The sequence below is a fragment of the Acinonyx jubatus genome, chromosome B3 (assembly GCF_027475565.1).
Source record: "Acinonyx jubatus isolate Ajub_Pintada_27869175 chromosome B3, VMU_Ajub_asm_v1.0, whole genome shotgun sequence".
Lineage (NCBI taxonomy): Eukaryota > Metazoa > Chordata > Mammalia > Carnivora > Felidae > Acinonyx > Acinonyx jubatus.
This window is the reverse complement of record NC_069386.1, coordinates 143,940,972-143,954,263: the sequence shown is the minus strand read 5'-3', so window position 1 is coordinate 143,954,263 and position 13,292 is coordinate 143,940,972. Positions and strand designations below refer to the sequence as shown.

Below are 13,292 nucleotides of genomic sequence, written 5' to 3'. Positions count from 1 at the left end.
CACCCCAGCAGGCTCAGCCCCAGCCAGAGACACTCCTGGATAGTCCCAACAAGGGTCTGTGCTCACACATTTCCCAGTAGCAGCCTCCTGGTCTCTGGCACCCAGGGAGGTTCTCGCCCTTCCAGACAGTGCATGCTGGCCCCTCTTCTCAGCCACACCCTGAGGGACCGCCTCAGATTTGCCGGGGCCCCCGTCACCTGAGGGGCAGGGTCACACCGAGGTCAGGCCAACAGTCAGGCGGACTGGCCTGCAGGCTCGGCCACTTCCCACCGCCCTCTGCGGGCACAGCAGTGACCGCTCAGGGCCCCCAGCTCCCCACGCCAAGCCAGGATCGTGCCCACAGCCCACTGGGTGGCCGGGATGAAAAAGCCAAGGTGCCATCACATGGGATCAGGTGCGCTGGCTCAGGGGGGCCCTACCTCACAGCCCTTCCTCCCTGGAGGGGCTGCGAGACCCCGAAAGGGAAAGGGCAAGGTGGGGTGCCACGTGGAGCCGGCGTGAGGCGGGTGCAGGTGCCGGTGGGCACCCGCCCCAAGTTCCAGCTGCAGATGTCCGCTGCCCGGCAGGCTGGAGACGGGCGCCACGGGCGTGCCTGTCGGCTCTGCAGACGAAGCAGCCTGCTGTGTGCTGTGGACCCGCTGGGCACCGGGAGCCTCGGGTCTGGGGACAGCGCTGTAGGCCCCACTACATCCCCCGCCATTCCTGTTTCGAGCGGCCCTCTGGCTGCTTACGCCACAGCAACGCCCCCCCGCCCCCCGCCCCGCCCAGAGGACACTGAGGACCCCAGCCCCGGAAACTCCTGGAGCTCCTGAAGGCCACCACACCCCCACCCCGTGTCCTCTCCACAAGCATCAGCCAGCCTGGTGCCCAGGACGGTGCTGGAGGGTGGGGGGGGGGGGGCCACCGGGAGGGGGCAGCAGGCTGGGCCTGGTTCCAGGGGCTTCTCATCCAGGCAGGAAAGGCAGCAGCTGCTGGGGAGCACGTCTCAAATGACGCCCAGAATGCCAAGCTGGGCGTCTGTAGCGGGCGGGAGGGAGCAGGGGGTTGGGACAGGGCCGCGTGGGGGCCCAGGGCCTCTACACTACAGCGCACGGCCAGTGAGGACGAGGACCCCCGCCCTGGCTTCACCGTGCCCTACGGCACCACGGCTCAGGGCTCTGTCAGCCGGGGGAGGGGCCTGAAGGTCACCGCCGAGTCCCCTGCTGTGGGACTCTGGGTCGAGGAGCCGGCCTGCCTTTTTCTTTGGGCTGCAGGCCACGCTCTTGAGAGAAGGGACCTCATCCTCCCCTCCTCTTGAGGGAACCAGAAAACCCCCAAGGAGCAAATTCACCAGGAGCTCTCTCCTAAACCAATCCAATCAGACACGTTTCCTGTTTGTTCCCAACACGAAGATCACTGCCCAGCGAGCTCCCTGTGAGCAGACAGGCGCTGGGGCGCGACCACGAAGGTCCTTGGGGTGGTATTTTCTCACCCACCGGGCCGGCCTCCTCCGCCTGAAGACCCCGCCCGGGGCTCCTATTTCAGAGACGGCACGTGCGGACACCCCAGCTTTCAAGTGACCGTGAGGCCAGGCCAGCAGTTTCCTGCGTCCCCCACGGCGGCGGCTGGTGACGCAGCTGTCCCCTTCCTGGTGGGCCTCCGCCGTGGTGGCACAGAATGGAATGTCCTCCTGTCCACGGGAGCAGCCTGCCCCGGGCAGGGTGGTCACCACCTATTCTTGAGGAAGTGATGCTCCAAGAGGCAAAGCAGGAAAGAGGAACGCAGCTGTGGTCGACTCTGCTGGTTCAGAAGAAGGCAGAGGCAGGGCCTCACCGCTGGGCAGAGGGCTCGGCGTCCATACCGGCTTCTCCCGGAGAACCCTCACCACGGCCCTCACGCCTGGCCTGCCACTGCACACGGCTTTTATCTGCCGAGATCGATGCCACCAGCGATCCTCAGGGGGCTCAGCTGTCGACAGTTCTGCTCCAGACCCAGACCACGAATAAACACACAACCGGAACCTTCCATGACCTGCCAGGTGGCTTTCCAGAACCCACGGATGGGTCTGGCCCATGCCTCCCGGCACACGCGGGCAAGTCGGAGGCGAAGGTGCCAGACGCCCCGCCCGGATCCCAAGGCCTCAGCCCCCTGCCTCCTCACCGGGGCCCCCAGCAGGGCCCCTCCCTCAGCTGCAGTGCTCACAATGCTGAACTCAGACCAGGAAGGCAGCCTCCACCGTCACAGCGCAGCCTGGTAGGGAGCCAGGACCCGGTGCCCCTTGTGTGCAAACAGCCCGTCACCCCCTCGCGACGCCCCTTCTGTCCCAGGAAGCCCCGTCGTCTTCCCTTCCTCCCAAGGGCTCGCCCTGACCAGGCCCTGTCCGCCCTCCCAGCCACCTGCTCAGCCCCCCATCCTCACCCCTCTCTCAGGGGCCCCACACCCACAAATGAGTTCATCGTCCTGCCCCCGGATGCTCCATCGGACAAGTGCTATGTTTGTAAACACAGTCCCCGCGCTCGCGCATTTCCTGGCAGAACCAGCCAGAGAAGAGGGTGTGCCGACCTGTCCCTACTAACCTCCAGTTACGCTACGGCTGGCTGAAGCCTAAGCTAGGATCCAGCCAGAGCCTGCACGCTCCTGAAGGACCCTCTGCGATGGCCTAGGACCCCCGGGGACCCCAGAGGACAGTGAGCTGGCCGCAGGCGAGGTCACCAGAGCCGGCCCTCGGCAGGACACCTGCCTGAGGCACTTCTGGGGGCCCTGGAGACCCACAACGTCCCCTCCCGGGTGGGCAGGGATGAGTGTGTGAGCACGGAGGCACCGCCCAGCTGAGGGCAGAAGTGCGAGGCCGGGGCACCTGCAGAGCCGTGCTCCACGTGCAGCCCCTGCCACCCGGGAGGGCACGCCGTGCCACAGACGCTCACTCGAAACCAGGGAGGTCCCAACCTTCCAGGACACAATCGGGAGGTACGGTCACGGGTGCGAGATCTGCCACAGTCACGCGGCAACACGAGACTCAAATTACATGACGGATCCTAGCAAATACATCAGAAGAAATACAAACTATCTGGAGAAAAAACTCAGGGAAAGAGGCAGGCGCCCCAGCTGTCCACAGTTCGAGGCTCTGACTCACAGAGGTCACCCCAGAGGTCACCTGAGGGCCTGCCTGGGGGCGCCAGCACCGTCCCAGTGGGGACAACATGTGCCCTACGAATTGAGCTGAGCAACCGGGGACAGGAAGGAGGTGGTTGCCACACGAGGATGGAGACCGTGCAGCCCACACAGGGCAGAGCCGGGCTGGCACTTCGGTGAAGGGTACGACCACATCTGAGCAGAGGGGGTGCCTCTGAGGGCCTGCCCGTTGGGGGGAGCGGGGGGGAGGGAGGGGACGAGGGCCTGCCCAGTGGTGGAGGAGGGACGAGGGCCTGTGGGGGCGGGGGTGGGGGCAGAGACAGGGGCTGAACCCCCTGCCAGCAGGACTCCACCCACAGAGAGGGCAGAAGGTGACACTGTGGACAGACACTGCACTGTTCACCCCAGACCCCACGATGTGTGTGCGGGGGGGGGGGGGGGGGCATGCTGGAACGGTGGTGTTGCCACGTGGAAAGCAGACACGGAGCCAGCTGACGGCCGGCCGTGAGACCCTCGAGGCACCTCCCTTGCTGCCAGGAGCACAAGCCAGCTGGGAGGAGAGGCTGGGCCAGTTCCTCCCGAGCCCCTCCCAGCCCACCTGCCGATGGGGAAGCAGAGCCCCACGTGTGCCCACTGCCTGTGCCGGCCCCCGGCCCTCGTCTCCCACCATCGGGACAACAGCACCCACAGGCTCTCGGCACCACGGCTGGGTGCTACCTGTGCCTGGCCAGGGGGCAGGTGCGCCAGTCCCTGGTGCCCCCGCTGCCACGGGGGACCCACCCTGGCCAGAGCAGCAGGAGACCGGGGCCGCGGCCTTGACTCCATGGGGCGCCAACCGCCAGGCGAGCAGCTGCTGGGCTTTGTACGCTGCCTCCCTGCCTGTCAGGTGCACAGCTGCCCTTCCCCCAGAGGGAGACGGGGCCGGAGACACCGACAAACAGAGCGCTTCCACCAGACGGAAGTCCAGACGGTGCGGCTCGGGTACAGTCCCCCTGGACCGAGGCACCTCGAGGGCAGACGGGAGCCGGGCCTCTAAATACACGCCCACACCATCTCCAAGGCTGACTTTCCACTGCAAGGCTGCCTAGCAATCGCGGGAGCCGATGAGGCGCAGGTGCGGTCCGGCAGTTCCGCGCGCTTGCCGCGCCCTGCACCGAGTCCAAACGCTGCCCGGCACCGCCAGCGGGGACGCACGGATGTGCCAGTTCCCAGAGCACGGCAGCCTGGGAACGGCCACGATGCTGGATGACACTGGGCTGTGCCCGCGGGGAGGGCACGCTCAACCCGTGGGCTCTGGGTGCACACGGTCTGCCCACCCTGCCTGCATCCCAGCACCCGTCTCTGTGATGGGTCACTCTGGCCGGGCCGCATGCTGCCTGGGCTCCCGACGGACCCTCGCGATCTGACCCATCACAGGGTCAAAAAAACACATCATTTTTCCCAATTGAGCAGCCACTCTCTGGAGCGGTCTCCCTACCCCAGGGACACCCGCCCTCACCCGGCCCTCCCAGGCGGGACGGCCAGCATGTGGGGCAGGAGCGCGGAGAGCTGCTTCTGGAGCCCAGCCGAGGGGTCCCCACTCAAGCATCACATGAGACCACCCTGCCCCGCCCCCCCCCCCCAGCAAAGCAGCTGTGAGCTCCCTTAAGGCAGCTGCTTCCTGCCACACAAAGGCCAATTCTGCACAGGAAGCAGACCACACGGCCCAGGTGCACACTCACGGGTGGGCTGCAGCGAGAGGCACTGGATGCCCAAGTGCCCCCCACAGATGCCAGCCCACGGGCCACAGAGGGCCAGCCTCCTCGGTCTCCCCTCCAAGCCGACTTCCTTCATCCTTCATTCGCGGCAAGCACCGCGGCCCCCCCCCCCACCCGCGCACACATCCACCCCGCCCCAGCCGCCCACCAAGTCCACGGCGCCCGGCCCGCGCCGCTCCCCCAGCACACACCCGCACCCTCGAAACAAAACCCACACTCGTGAGCAGAGCACCCCCGTTCAGCTCCGGGAGCTCCCCAAGCAGGCGCACCATGTCCACACCGAGCCCTGGGTGGAAGACGGCACAGTGCCCACCGGCTGCCCCGTGGGACGCGGGCAGAGGTAGAAGGAAGAGCTGAGAACCAGCCACCGTCACGGGGACACGCAAAACCTACCCGGCGGTGGTCTCTGTGACCACCCGGCGGGATGGTTGCATACAGAAGGGGCTCCAGAGGCCAGCAGGGACGGCGCTAAAGAGAGGGCGGCTGGCACTTCCCAGAACTGGTCAAAACCACCGACCCACGAAGTTGGAGAACCCCAACCATGACCAGGCAGTATCAGAAGAAAGCCACACCTGGAGGTGACAGAGAGGCGATCGCAGAGGACAGACCTTCAAATGAGTCTCACCTGACCGACAGCCGACTTCTCAACAGCAAAACTGAGCACAAAGTCAGCAAGCTACGCCCTCCACGTGCAGAGGGGAGATGCCAACTGCACGTCCACACCCACAGGACACCCTCCAGAAAAAAGGACAAACGTTCCAGATACACAGAAAAGCAGTTAGCTATCAACACTACCTCGCCAAAGAAAATCCTGAAGATGCCTTCTCAGACATAAAGACGAGGAAAGCTATTCCAGGTTCTGAAATAAAGGAAAGGAAGTGGTGAGTTTTGCAGTTAACCGAGTGCTAACAGAAGAGCGGGGTGAACAGCCCCTCCCGGGCTCACGAGCACAGTGACGTACACCAAACAGGAGCGTGTAAGCATGAAAGGGTCGGGTCAGAGTGACAGGTTGTAAGGTCCGTCCTGGCGTCTGCCAGGAACAGAATAAAGGTAAATTAACTTGAAAATACAGCCAGTGTGCAAACTGCAACGTACACAGTAAGCACTGACACACAGAGACAGCGGTAAGTTTCAAACTAATATATGATGGAGAAATAGAATGAGAAAAAAAGCCCGTTCAAAATAAGGCAAGACCAAAGAGAGAAACAAACACAGAAAGTAGAAAACCGATGAGCACAAAACGTAAACAGGTAGATGCGAACCGAAACGTCAATAATTTAGGCAAAAGACCTAAGTTATTCTAGTTAAAAAACAAAGATTCTCAGAGTGAACAAAAACTAGATCCAGGCCGAATAACCAAAGATACATCTCACACGAAAGGACACACGAAAGTCTAAAGAAAAAAGGTGGAAAAAGAAGTAACACATAGTGCTTTCCAGAAGCTCAGAGAGCTTTCCGGTCACCAAAGTCCACGTTCAGACAGTCCTATGTGCTCAAAGTTCAAAACCCCTGGAAGGTATCATAATCCAAACACGTATGTACCTAAGAGCTTAGTCTCAAAATGACACAAGTGCAAGAGAAACAGATCAATCCACCATCAGAAGGTTTTAACACACTTCTCCAGTAGACAAAAAGGGGAAGAGATCTGAAGACGGCAGTGAACCAAGCCTGAAGGGCGCGGACAGACATCAAACGCCATCAACTGCCAGAAACGCATTCCTTTTCGGTACAAACAGAACATGTATGAAAACTGACCTCAAACTGAGCCATAAGGCAAGTCACAAAAAATATTATGGACCTGGTGTCATGCTGACCACTCTCTCTGACCACAACGTAATTAGGTTAGAAAAGAACAGTCAGAAGAAGAGAGATGAACTGCATCATGGAAAACTAGGAAACAAACCCATATGTTTGCGTATCAAGAAACTTGGAAACTTGCGATTCCGACAGGTTACAGAGAGAATAGTGGAGAATACGAAGAATATTTTAAGTGGAACAACTCTGTGAGGCACAGCTGATTTCCAAAGTACAGATGCTTATGTGAAAGGAAACGAGGAGGAAAATGAGGAGCCACACATTTATCAGAAGAAACTACAACACAAACAGCAATGTAAGCCTGAGAATCATAAATGGCAGAAAACAAAGAACCAGTATTCATTTCATCCACTGCTGAGCCCTCGGTGAGACAGAGACAAGCGTTCTTGTCCACCTGCACAGACAGCCAGTGTGACGAACTGAGGGGACAGCACTACAGACCCTGCGGGCATTAGAAAATAAAAATAAGAGAATATTGTGAGCGACTATATGCCAGTAAACTCAAACATCTGGACAAAATGGACACATTCTCAGGAAAACATATTTTAAAACGCCAACTCAAAGGGGGGAAAGTGTCCTACAGCTATGGAAGCCACTGAATCTGGGCAGTGCCTATAGAGCAATCCCACGCTGAGGGTCCTTTCTGGGTGGCTTCCCACGAACATTCCGCGATGAAGCAGCCCCAGTCTTGCATACAGGACACCACAAAGCAGCAAAAGGAGACACACTCTGAAGCGTGTTCTACAAAGTGTCTTGGCATCAGAATCTGGTGAGACTGCAGACCACACACGCACACACACAGATCCTAAACAAAATCTTCATCGTCTAAACCCGCCAATGAACGAGAAGGGTGACACTGCACGACCAGGCTGGAATTTTTCCAAGAACAGAAGGTTAGTTTAATACTAGAAAATCCATTTACGTAACGTAATGTACCACAACAGCAAGTCAAGGAGAATCAGATGATGCTCTTAATTAAAAAAAAAACCTGTTTGGTTATACTCAACATCCAGGCACAATAATCCCAGAAAAGACCCTCAGGAGAAGCCATCACCCAGCTGTCGGAATGGCTAGAAGTCACAAGACGACGGAACACAGGATGGAACACGGGACGCGGCTAGTGGCAGCAGCAGACAGTGCCACCACTTCAGAAAACTGGCACACGCCCCCCCCCCCCCACCGTGGCCAGTTGTCACCAAGGACAAGTGACAGCCCTGCCCCAAATGGCCACGGCAGCTGTGAACCCAAGAGCCTCACCCTGAAAACAACCCACACGCCTGCCGACAGGACAGGTAGAAACAGGGCACGGTTTCCTCCCACCGCGGGATACCGTGCACACCCAGAGGAGGGAGCCGTGGACACGGACTCGGCGTGTGTGAGCCCAAGAGCCACCTGCTGCCTGATCCCGCCGCAGGGAGGCCCCAGAACAACGGAACTAGCCTGCAGGTGCGAGCGGCCGCTCCCATCTTGCTGGGGTGTGGCCGACGGGCACCCAGCCACCAGACGTCCCCTGCCAGCTGGACAACCTCCTCCCTCCACCATGTGAACCAAACCGCAATTCGGTCCCTGAAATGGGCCAAGGATGCGAACAAGGGGTTCACAGAGGTAAAGATCGGAGTGAACAACAAGCAGGGGAAAGGATGACCAAAATTTAAAAACTAATCGATAACCTGAACAGGAAAGAAAAAATAAATGGGGCGCGCAAGGGTATAAAGTGACCCAGAATCTGCTGGGGCCCAAGGGGAGGGGAGGGGCCACCCGCGGAACCCCGGCCACGGCGCAGACAGGAGGCGACAGGGAAGGGCGCCACGCCACTGCTGATGGCCACCAGGGAAGAGTGCACCTGTGACGGTCTCCTCAGGGAAAGCCACCGACTCAGGGCTCCCTGGAGTTCCAGCCTCACACCTTGCACAGGCGCCGGGGAGAGCAGGGAGCTTCCGCCACGACCAGGAAGGGAAGGGCGAGAGACGGGAGCCAGAAAGGCAAAGGTGCACACCTCGCAGACCGCCAAGGAACACGCGTCATTGGAAGAAGACGGCCCTAACGCTTGTGGCCGGGGAAGGATTGCCGTCCCCTCAAGAAACTGCCCAGGCTCGAGGGGGGACAAAATAAAAATAAGGAGGAGAAAGAAAAATTGGCAGAAGAAGCGGCCTGCAATTTGCGGACGAGGAAGCGCAAACGGCGTCAGTAATCAGAGAAATTCGAATTAAAACCACGAGACCGTTTCACACCCACCAGACTGGCAAAAATTAAAAGTCAGGCAAAGTGTTGGCAAGAATGTGGAGCGCTGGGGACTCTCCTCCCCGCCGCTGGGGGCTGGAGTTGGCACAGCCACTGCGGGAAGCCTCCTGGTAGTAACACCGCGCACACACCCCCAAACCCTACTACGGGCACGTGCTTGCGGCCGGCCTGGCCGCCGCCCGGACACACACGTGCACAGGACAGGGACTCGACGCCGACAGCAGCACATCCGACATTGCTGAAAAGCTGGAAACAGGTGAAAGGTCCCCTGAAGAGCAGAGAACCATGTTGTCATCTTGCAGGGACAGCCACGGGTACGCTGTCACTCAGGAACTTAAAGACTGGGTGAAAGCAAGACACGCAAACAGAAAGTATGACCCCTTTAGGTACGAAAAACAGTCCTGCGCAGAAGGTATGGGCAGGGGACGGGCACCGCCTCTCAGGGAGGGGCCACACTCACCAGGACAGGTGGGGGGCGTGTGCTATAACCCATGTTCCCTATGTTCAACCCATGAACTCTGCCTGCCTCTCCTGATGGCTGTCGTGCTCACCCCAAAGAACACCACCCGCCATCACCCCTCCCCTTCGGCCCAGGCTGCACACCCCACCCCCGTCCCCTGACGCTCACCAGAGCGGGCTTCCCAGACCATCTCCACAAGGTGTCGCAAGGACCCTAAATCCAGCTCCTACCCTCCTGGCCTCTCCTGCAACCTCCCCCCACCACCCTCCAGTTAAACTTCAGCGGGCTTTTGGGGAGCCCCAGGAAGCAGCTGGAGAGGTGCAGCAAACAGAGGCCACGCTCTGCACTCTGTCGGGGGGCACCTGGTGTAGCAAGGGGGCACTGACGGAAGGCAGCCAGCATGAGAGATCTAAGGGCTGGTGGCGGTGGTGACAGTGTCGAGGGACAGACACATCGGGGGGAAGAGCTGCCCATATTGACCCCTGGCTGTGGGACTCGACCCTAGGGCAAATGCCAGGATGGGAAAGGGTGAGGAGATGCTCCTCAGCTTGGCTGCGAGGCTCAGAGACCTCCCAGAAGGAGAGGTAAGCAGGTGGGTCTGGAGTCATTGGCCCCCAACCCCGGCTAACACCGACCCTCAGGTCTCACAGGGTCACCGCGTCCTCCAGGAGGCCCCATGCAGATCTGGCAGGTATAGGGAGGGCCCGTCCTTTCCACTTGGCACAGCCAGTGCCCTGAGCTCCCAGCTCTGCACCCCCAGGGAGCACACCCCACAGACTGGCATCTCCAACACCTCACTCTGTGACACCTACAGAATGAGCTGTGTCCCCTTCAGCAACACAGCACCCACTCCCCATGTCTGGATGGCAATCCTGAGGTCCTCACCACGAGGTCTCCCTAGGGAGTGCAGCCCTCCAGGCCTGACCCTAGTGCAAGTCTGCCTCTTCCCTCCAGCCTGAGAACTTCATCGTCAGGGACCACTGAGTCTGGAAGAAACCGAGAGAGTGCCAAGCTGGCAAGAAAAACAGGGAGGCTGCCAGTCTGAGTGGAGGTGACCTCGCTACAGCACTGGCCTGTGGGTAGACCTGGTCTAGCTGTTTCCACTGGGGTCCAGCCACTTCCCCACCGAGGCGGGGGGTGCAGTCCTTTGCCATGGCAAAACTAACAGCCTGGTGCAAAGCGCCCTGCTCATGGACACGAAGGTGTCTCTAAACTAGGAAACACAGCGCACACAGGTAAAGGGCCAGCAGGACTGAGCTGGCAGCACCAGGCCCCCAAGACCACCAATAAAAAGCTGTGCGCTGGATGAAAGAGTAAAATCACGGTCCTAACTTCAGGTGTCCTCTGGACACTGTGCGCCCTGCGGGTCACTCCCAGGACACTCGGACTTGACAGTGTGGCTGCACGCAAAAGGAAATCTGACAGCAGTGGAGAGAGGAGGCGCCCTGAGTCAACTCCAGCACCAGCACCGCATCAGTGGACAGGTGCAATGATGCCGCCTGGGAGCGAAACCAGGTGAGCCTCAGAAGACGGCGGGACCTGAGACACCCGCGCCACTCCCTCCCGGCGGTGCCAGGACCTCAGAGGCCCTCCACGCGTCAGAGATTGCTCCCATTGAATGCGCATGCCGGAGTGGAGCGCGCAAACGCGAGGCCAGGGGTTGGGGGCCCCGGGTGGACGGGCGGTTCGGGTGGAGACCCCGGGCAAGAGGACCCGGGGGACGGCCCCGAGCACGAGGTCCCGGGTGGAGTCCCGGATGGACAGTCTCGGGTGGGGACGGCCCAGGGCGCAGGTCCCGAGTGGACGGTGCGAGGCGGACGGTCCCGGGTGGGGACGGCGCGGTGCGCAGGGCCCGGATGGACAGCCCCGGGCAGGCGGTCCCGGGAACAGGTCCCGGGTGTCCGGCAGGTGCGCGCGGGAACAAAGCGGCCGGGCGGCGGCGTACCTGGGCACGCAGCTGGGGCTGGAGCCGTCCACCTCCCAGGTGGCGAACAGGTTCATGGGCACGGGCGTGTTGAGCGCGGCGGGCGCGCCGGCCAGGCCCAAGCGGCCCCGCTCGGCCATGGCGCCGGCCCCGCCGCTCCCTCGGCGGCCTGGGCTGCGGCCGGGCCGCGGACGCGCGGCGGGCGGGCGGGCGGGCGGGCCGGGCGCGCGGAGGGCGGCGGCGCGGTCACATGGCTGCCGGCGGCGGGGACGGCCGGGCGGGCGGCGGACGGGCCCGCGGGCGGCAACCAGGCTGCGGCCGCCCCGCCCCGCGCCGCGCCCCGCCCCTCCCCGCGCCGCGCGCCCCCGCCGCGCGTCCCGCCCCCGCCCCGCCGCCGCCGCCGATTGGCTGAGCGGGCGCGCGCTCACCGCCTCGAGCCCAATCGAGGCCCGCGGAGCGCTGGCCGGAAGTGCGGGGACGCTCGCGCTCCCTGCCGCCGACTCAAGAGGCGTCCCCCGGCCCGCGACCCTCGGGAGCGCGCGCCCGCGCCTGCGCACAGGCCCCGCCCCGCCTGCCCCACCCCGCCCCGCCCCCAGGGAGCCTCTGGGTGGGACCCCACCCCCCACTCCGCACCCCGCACCCCCCACTCCGCACGCCGCACCCCGCACCGCCGTCGCCTCCACACACACACCCCGCCAGTCCGCCCGCCACACGCGCTCCCGCGTCCACGGCCGCCAGCACCCGCCCAGCACCGCAGTCCCGCGCACTCTCGTGTCCGCGGCGCCCCCCAGGGGCACTCGCTGTCGCCCCGCGTGCCCCGTGTCCCCACGCACCCACTGGGGGCCCCCCGCGCACTTCCCGTGTCCCCTGCGCAGTGGGCCCCGGGCTCCTCCCGCCCCCCGCGAACTCTCCGTGGTCCCCCCACCTGGCGGGCTCGGGGCGGGCTCCGGGTGGGCCGCTCGGACCGGGGCCGCCGGTCGCCCTGCCCTAGCCCGCCGGGGGCCCTGCCTGCAGGGGCGCTGGGGGGCGCCGCGTCTGGCCCGCTGTGTGGAGCTGATGCTCCCAGGCCCCTCCGCAGTGTGCTCTTTGTGCCCAGAACCCCCTGTTACCCCCCGGTGCCCCTCTGCATTCCTTAGGCGACACAATGGAGAACAATTGGGGGCAGGGGCGGCTCTTGGCCCTGGAGCTCACAGTGGACTTGGGGACCCAGGCCGGTAGGGGACCCCAGGGCTACCCACTCGGCCCACGGGGCAGGCAGGGTGGGGAAAGGCCCTGGGAAAGGACGTCCAGATTCCAGGGCCCAAGGAGGAGTCCCCACCCCGTCCCTTTGGCGGTGGTCCGGGTCAGTGGCCAGATGCCGCCCCGGGATGTAGGAAAAGCTTCTCTGGCATCTGTTCTGTTCCCCCAGTATCTACGGTATTACAGTGGCTTTTCCTTCCGTTCCTGCCTGTTTTGTTGTCTACAAAGAGTTTTATTGAAACAAGGCCAGGCCAAGCAAACCTTCTTTCTTTCCTGGCCCTTGGGGTTCACCATCTCGGTGCCCGTGTCTCCTGCAGAGGACCCCAGGCCACTCCCCCTCTGTGCGAGCCCCGCCTCCCGCTGGAGCGCCCTCTGTGGAGCTACGAACAGCTGGGACTGCTTAAAGCCAGGCCACACTCGGGAGAGAACAAGAGAATCTGTGTTTCCCCGCTCCTGCCCCTTCGGGGTGGCACAGTCCGAAGCCATGAGGGTCTGTGTGTCCTCAGCCAGCTGGCGGGGTATTGTCTTAGAGGGACCGCTCCCGCCAGGCACAGTGCCCGCCGTGGGCCTCCTACCTGTGAGGTGGAGGATGGGGACAGGACTGTTCAGAGAGGACACAGCAGCCTCGCGTGAGGACAGGCCCTTTGGTGGCAGGAGACTGACAGCCATCGACCTCGGCATGTCACGTGCGGTGCTGCGGGGCAGCGTGCGGTTTGGTCGCAGTCAGCTGGGTGGGCCGCCTGAC

General features: G+C 62.4%; 1 protein-coding gene across 11 annotated transcripts in view; it reads right to left on the bottom strand.

Moving 5' to 3' along the window:
- PACS2 (phosphofurin acidic cluster sorting protein 2) overlaps positions 1 to 11,516 on the bottom strand; it is a 55,053-nt gene extending 43,537 nt beyond the window's left edge. For 4 of the 11 annotated variants that reach the window (XR_008299761.1, XM_053225060.1, XM_053225063.1 and 1 more), the window contains exon 1: positions 11,330 to 11,513. Coding sequence is in view for 10 of the 11 variants with exons in the window: in XM_053225060.1 (XP_053081035.1) it covers positions 11,330 to 11,448 (119 nt within the window). In the remaining variant the exon portion in view is untranslated. Of the gene's footprint in view, positions 1 to 11,329 lie in introns of all 11 variants that reach the window. The other 7 variants (XM_053225065.1, XM_053225064.1, XM_027066791.2 and 4 more) reach the window with 4 other exon arrangements.
- Between the last annotated feature and the right edge of the window lie 1,776 nt (positions 11,517 to 13,292).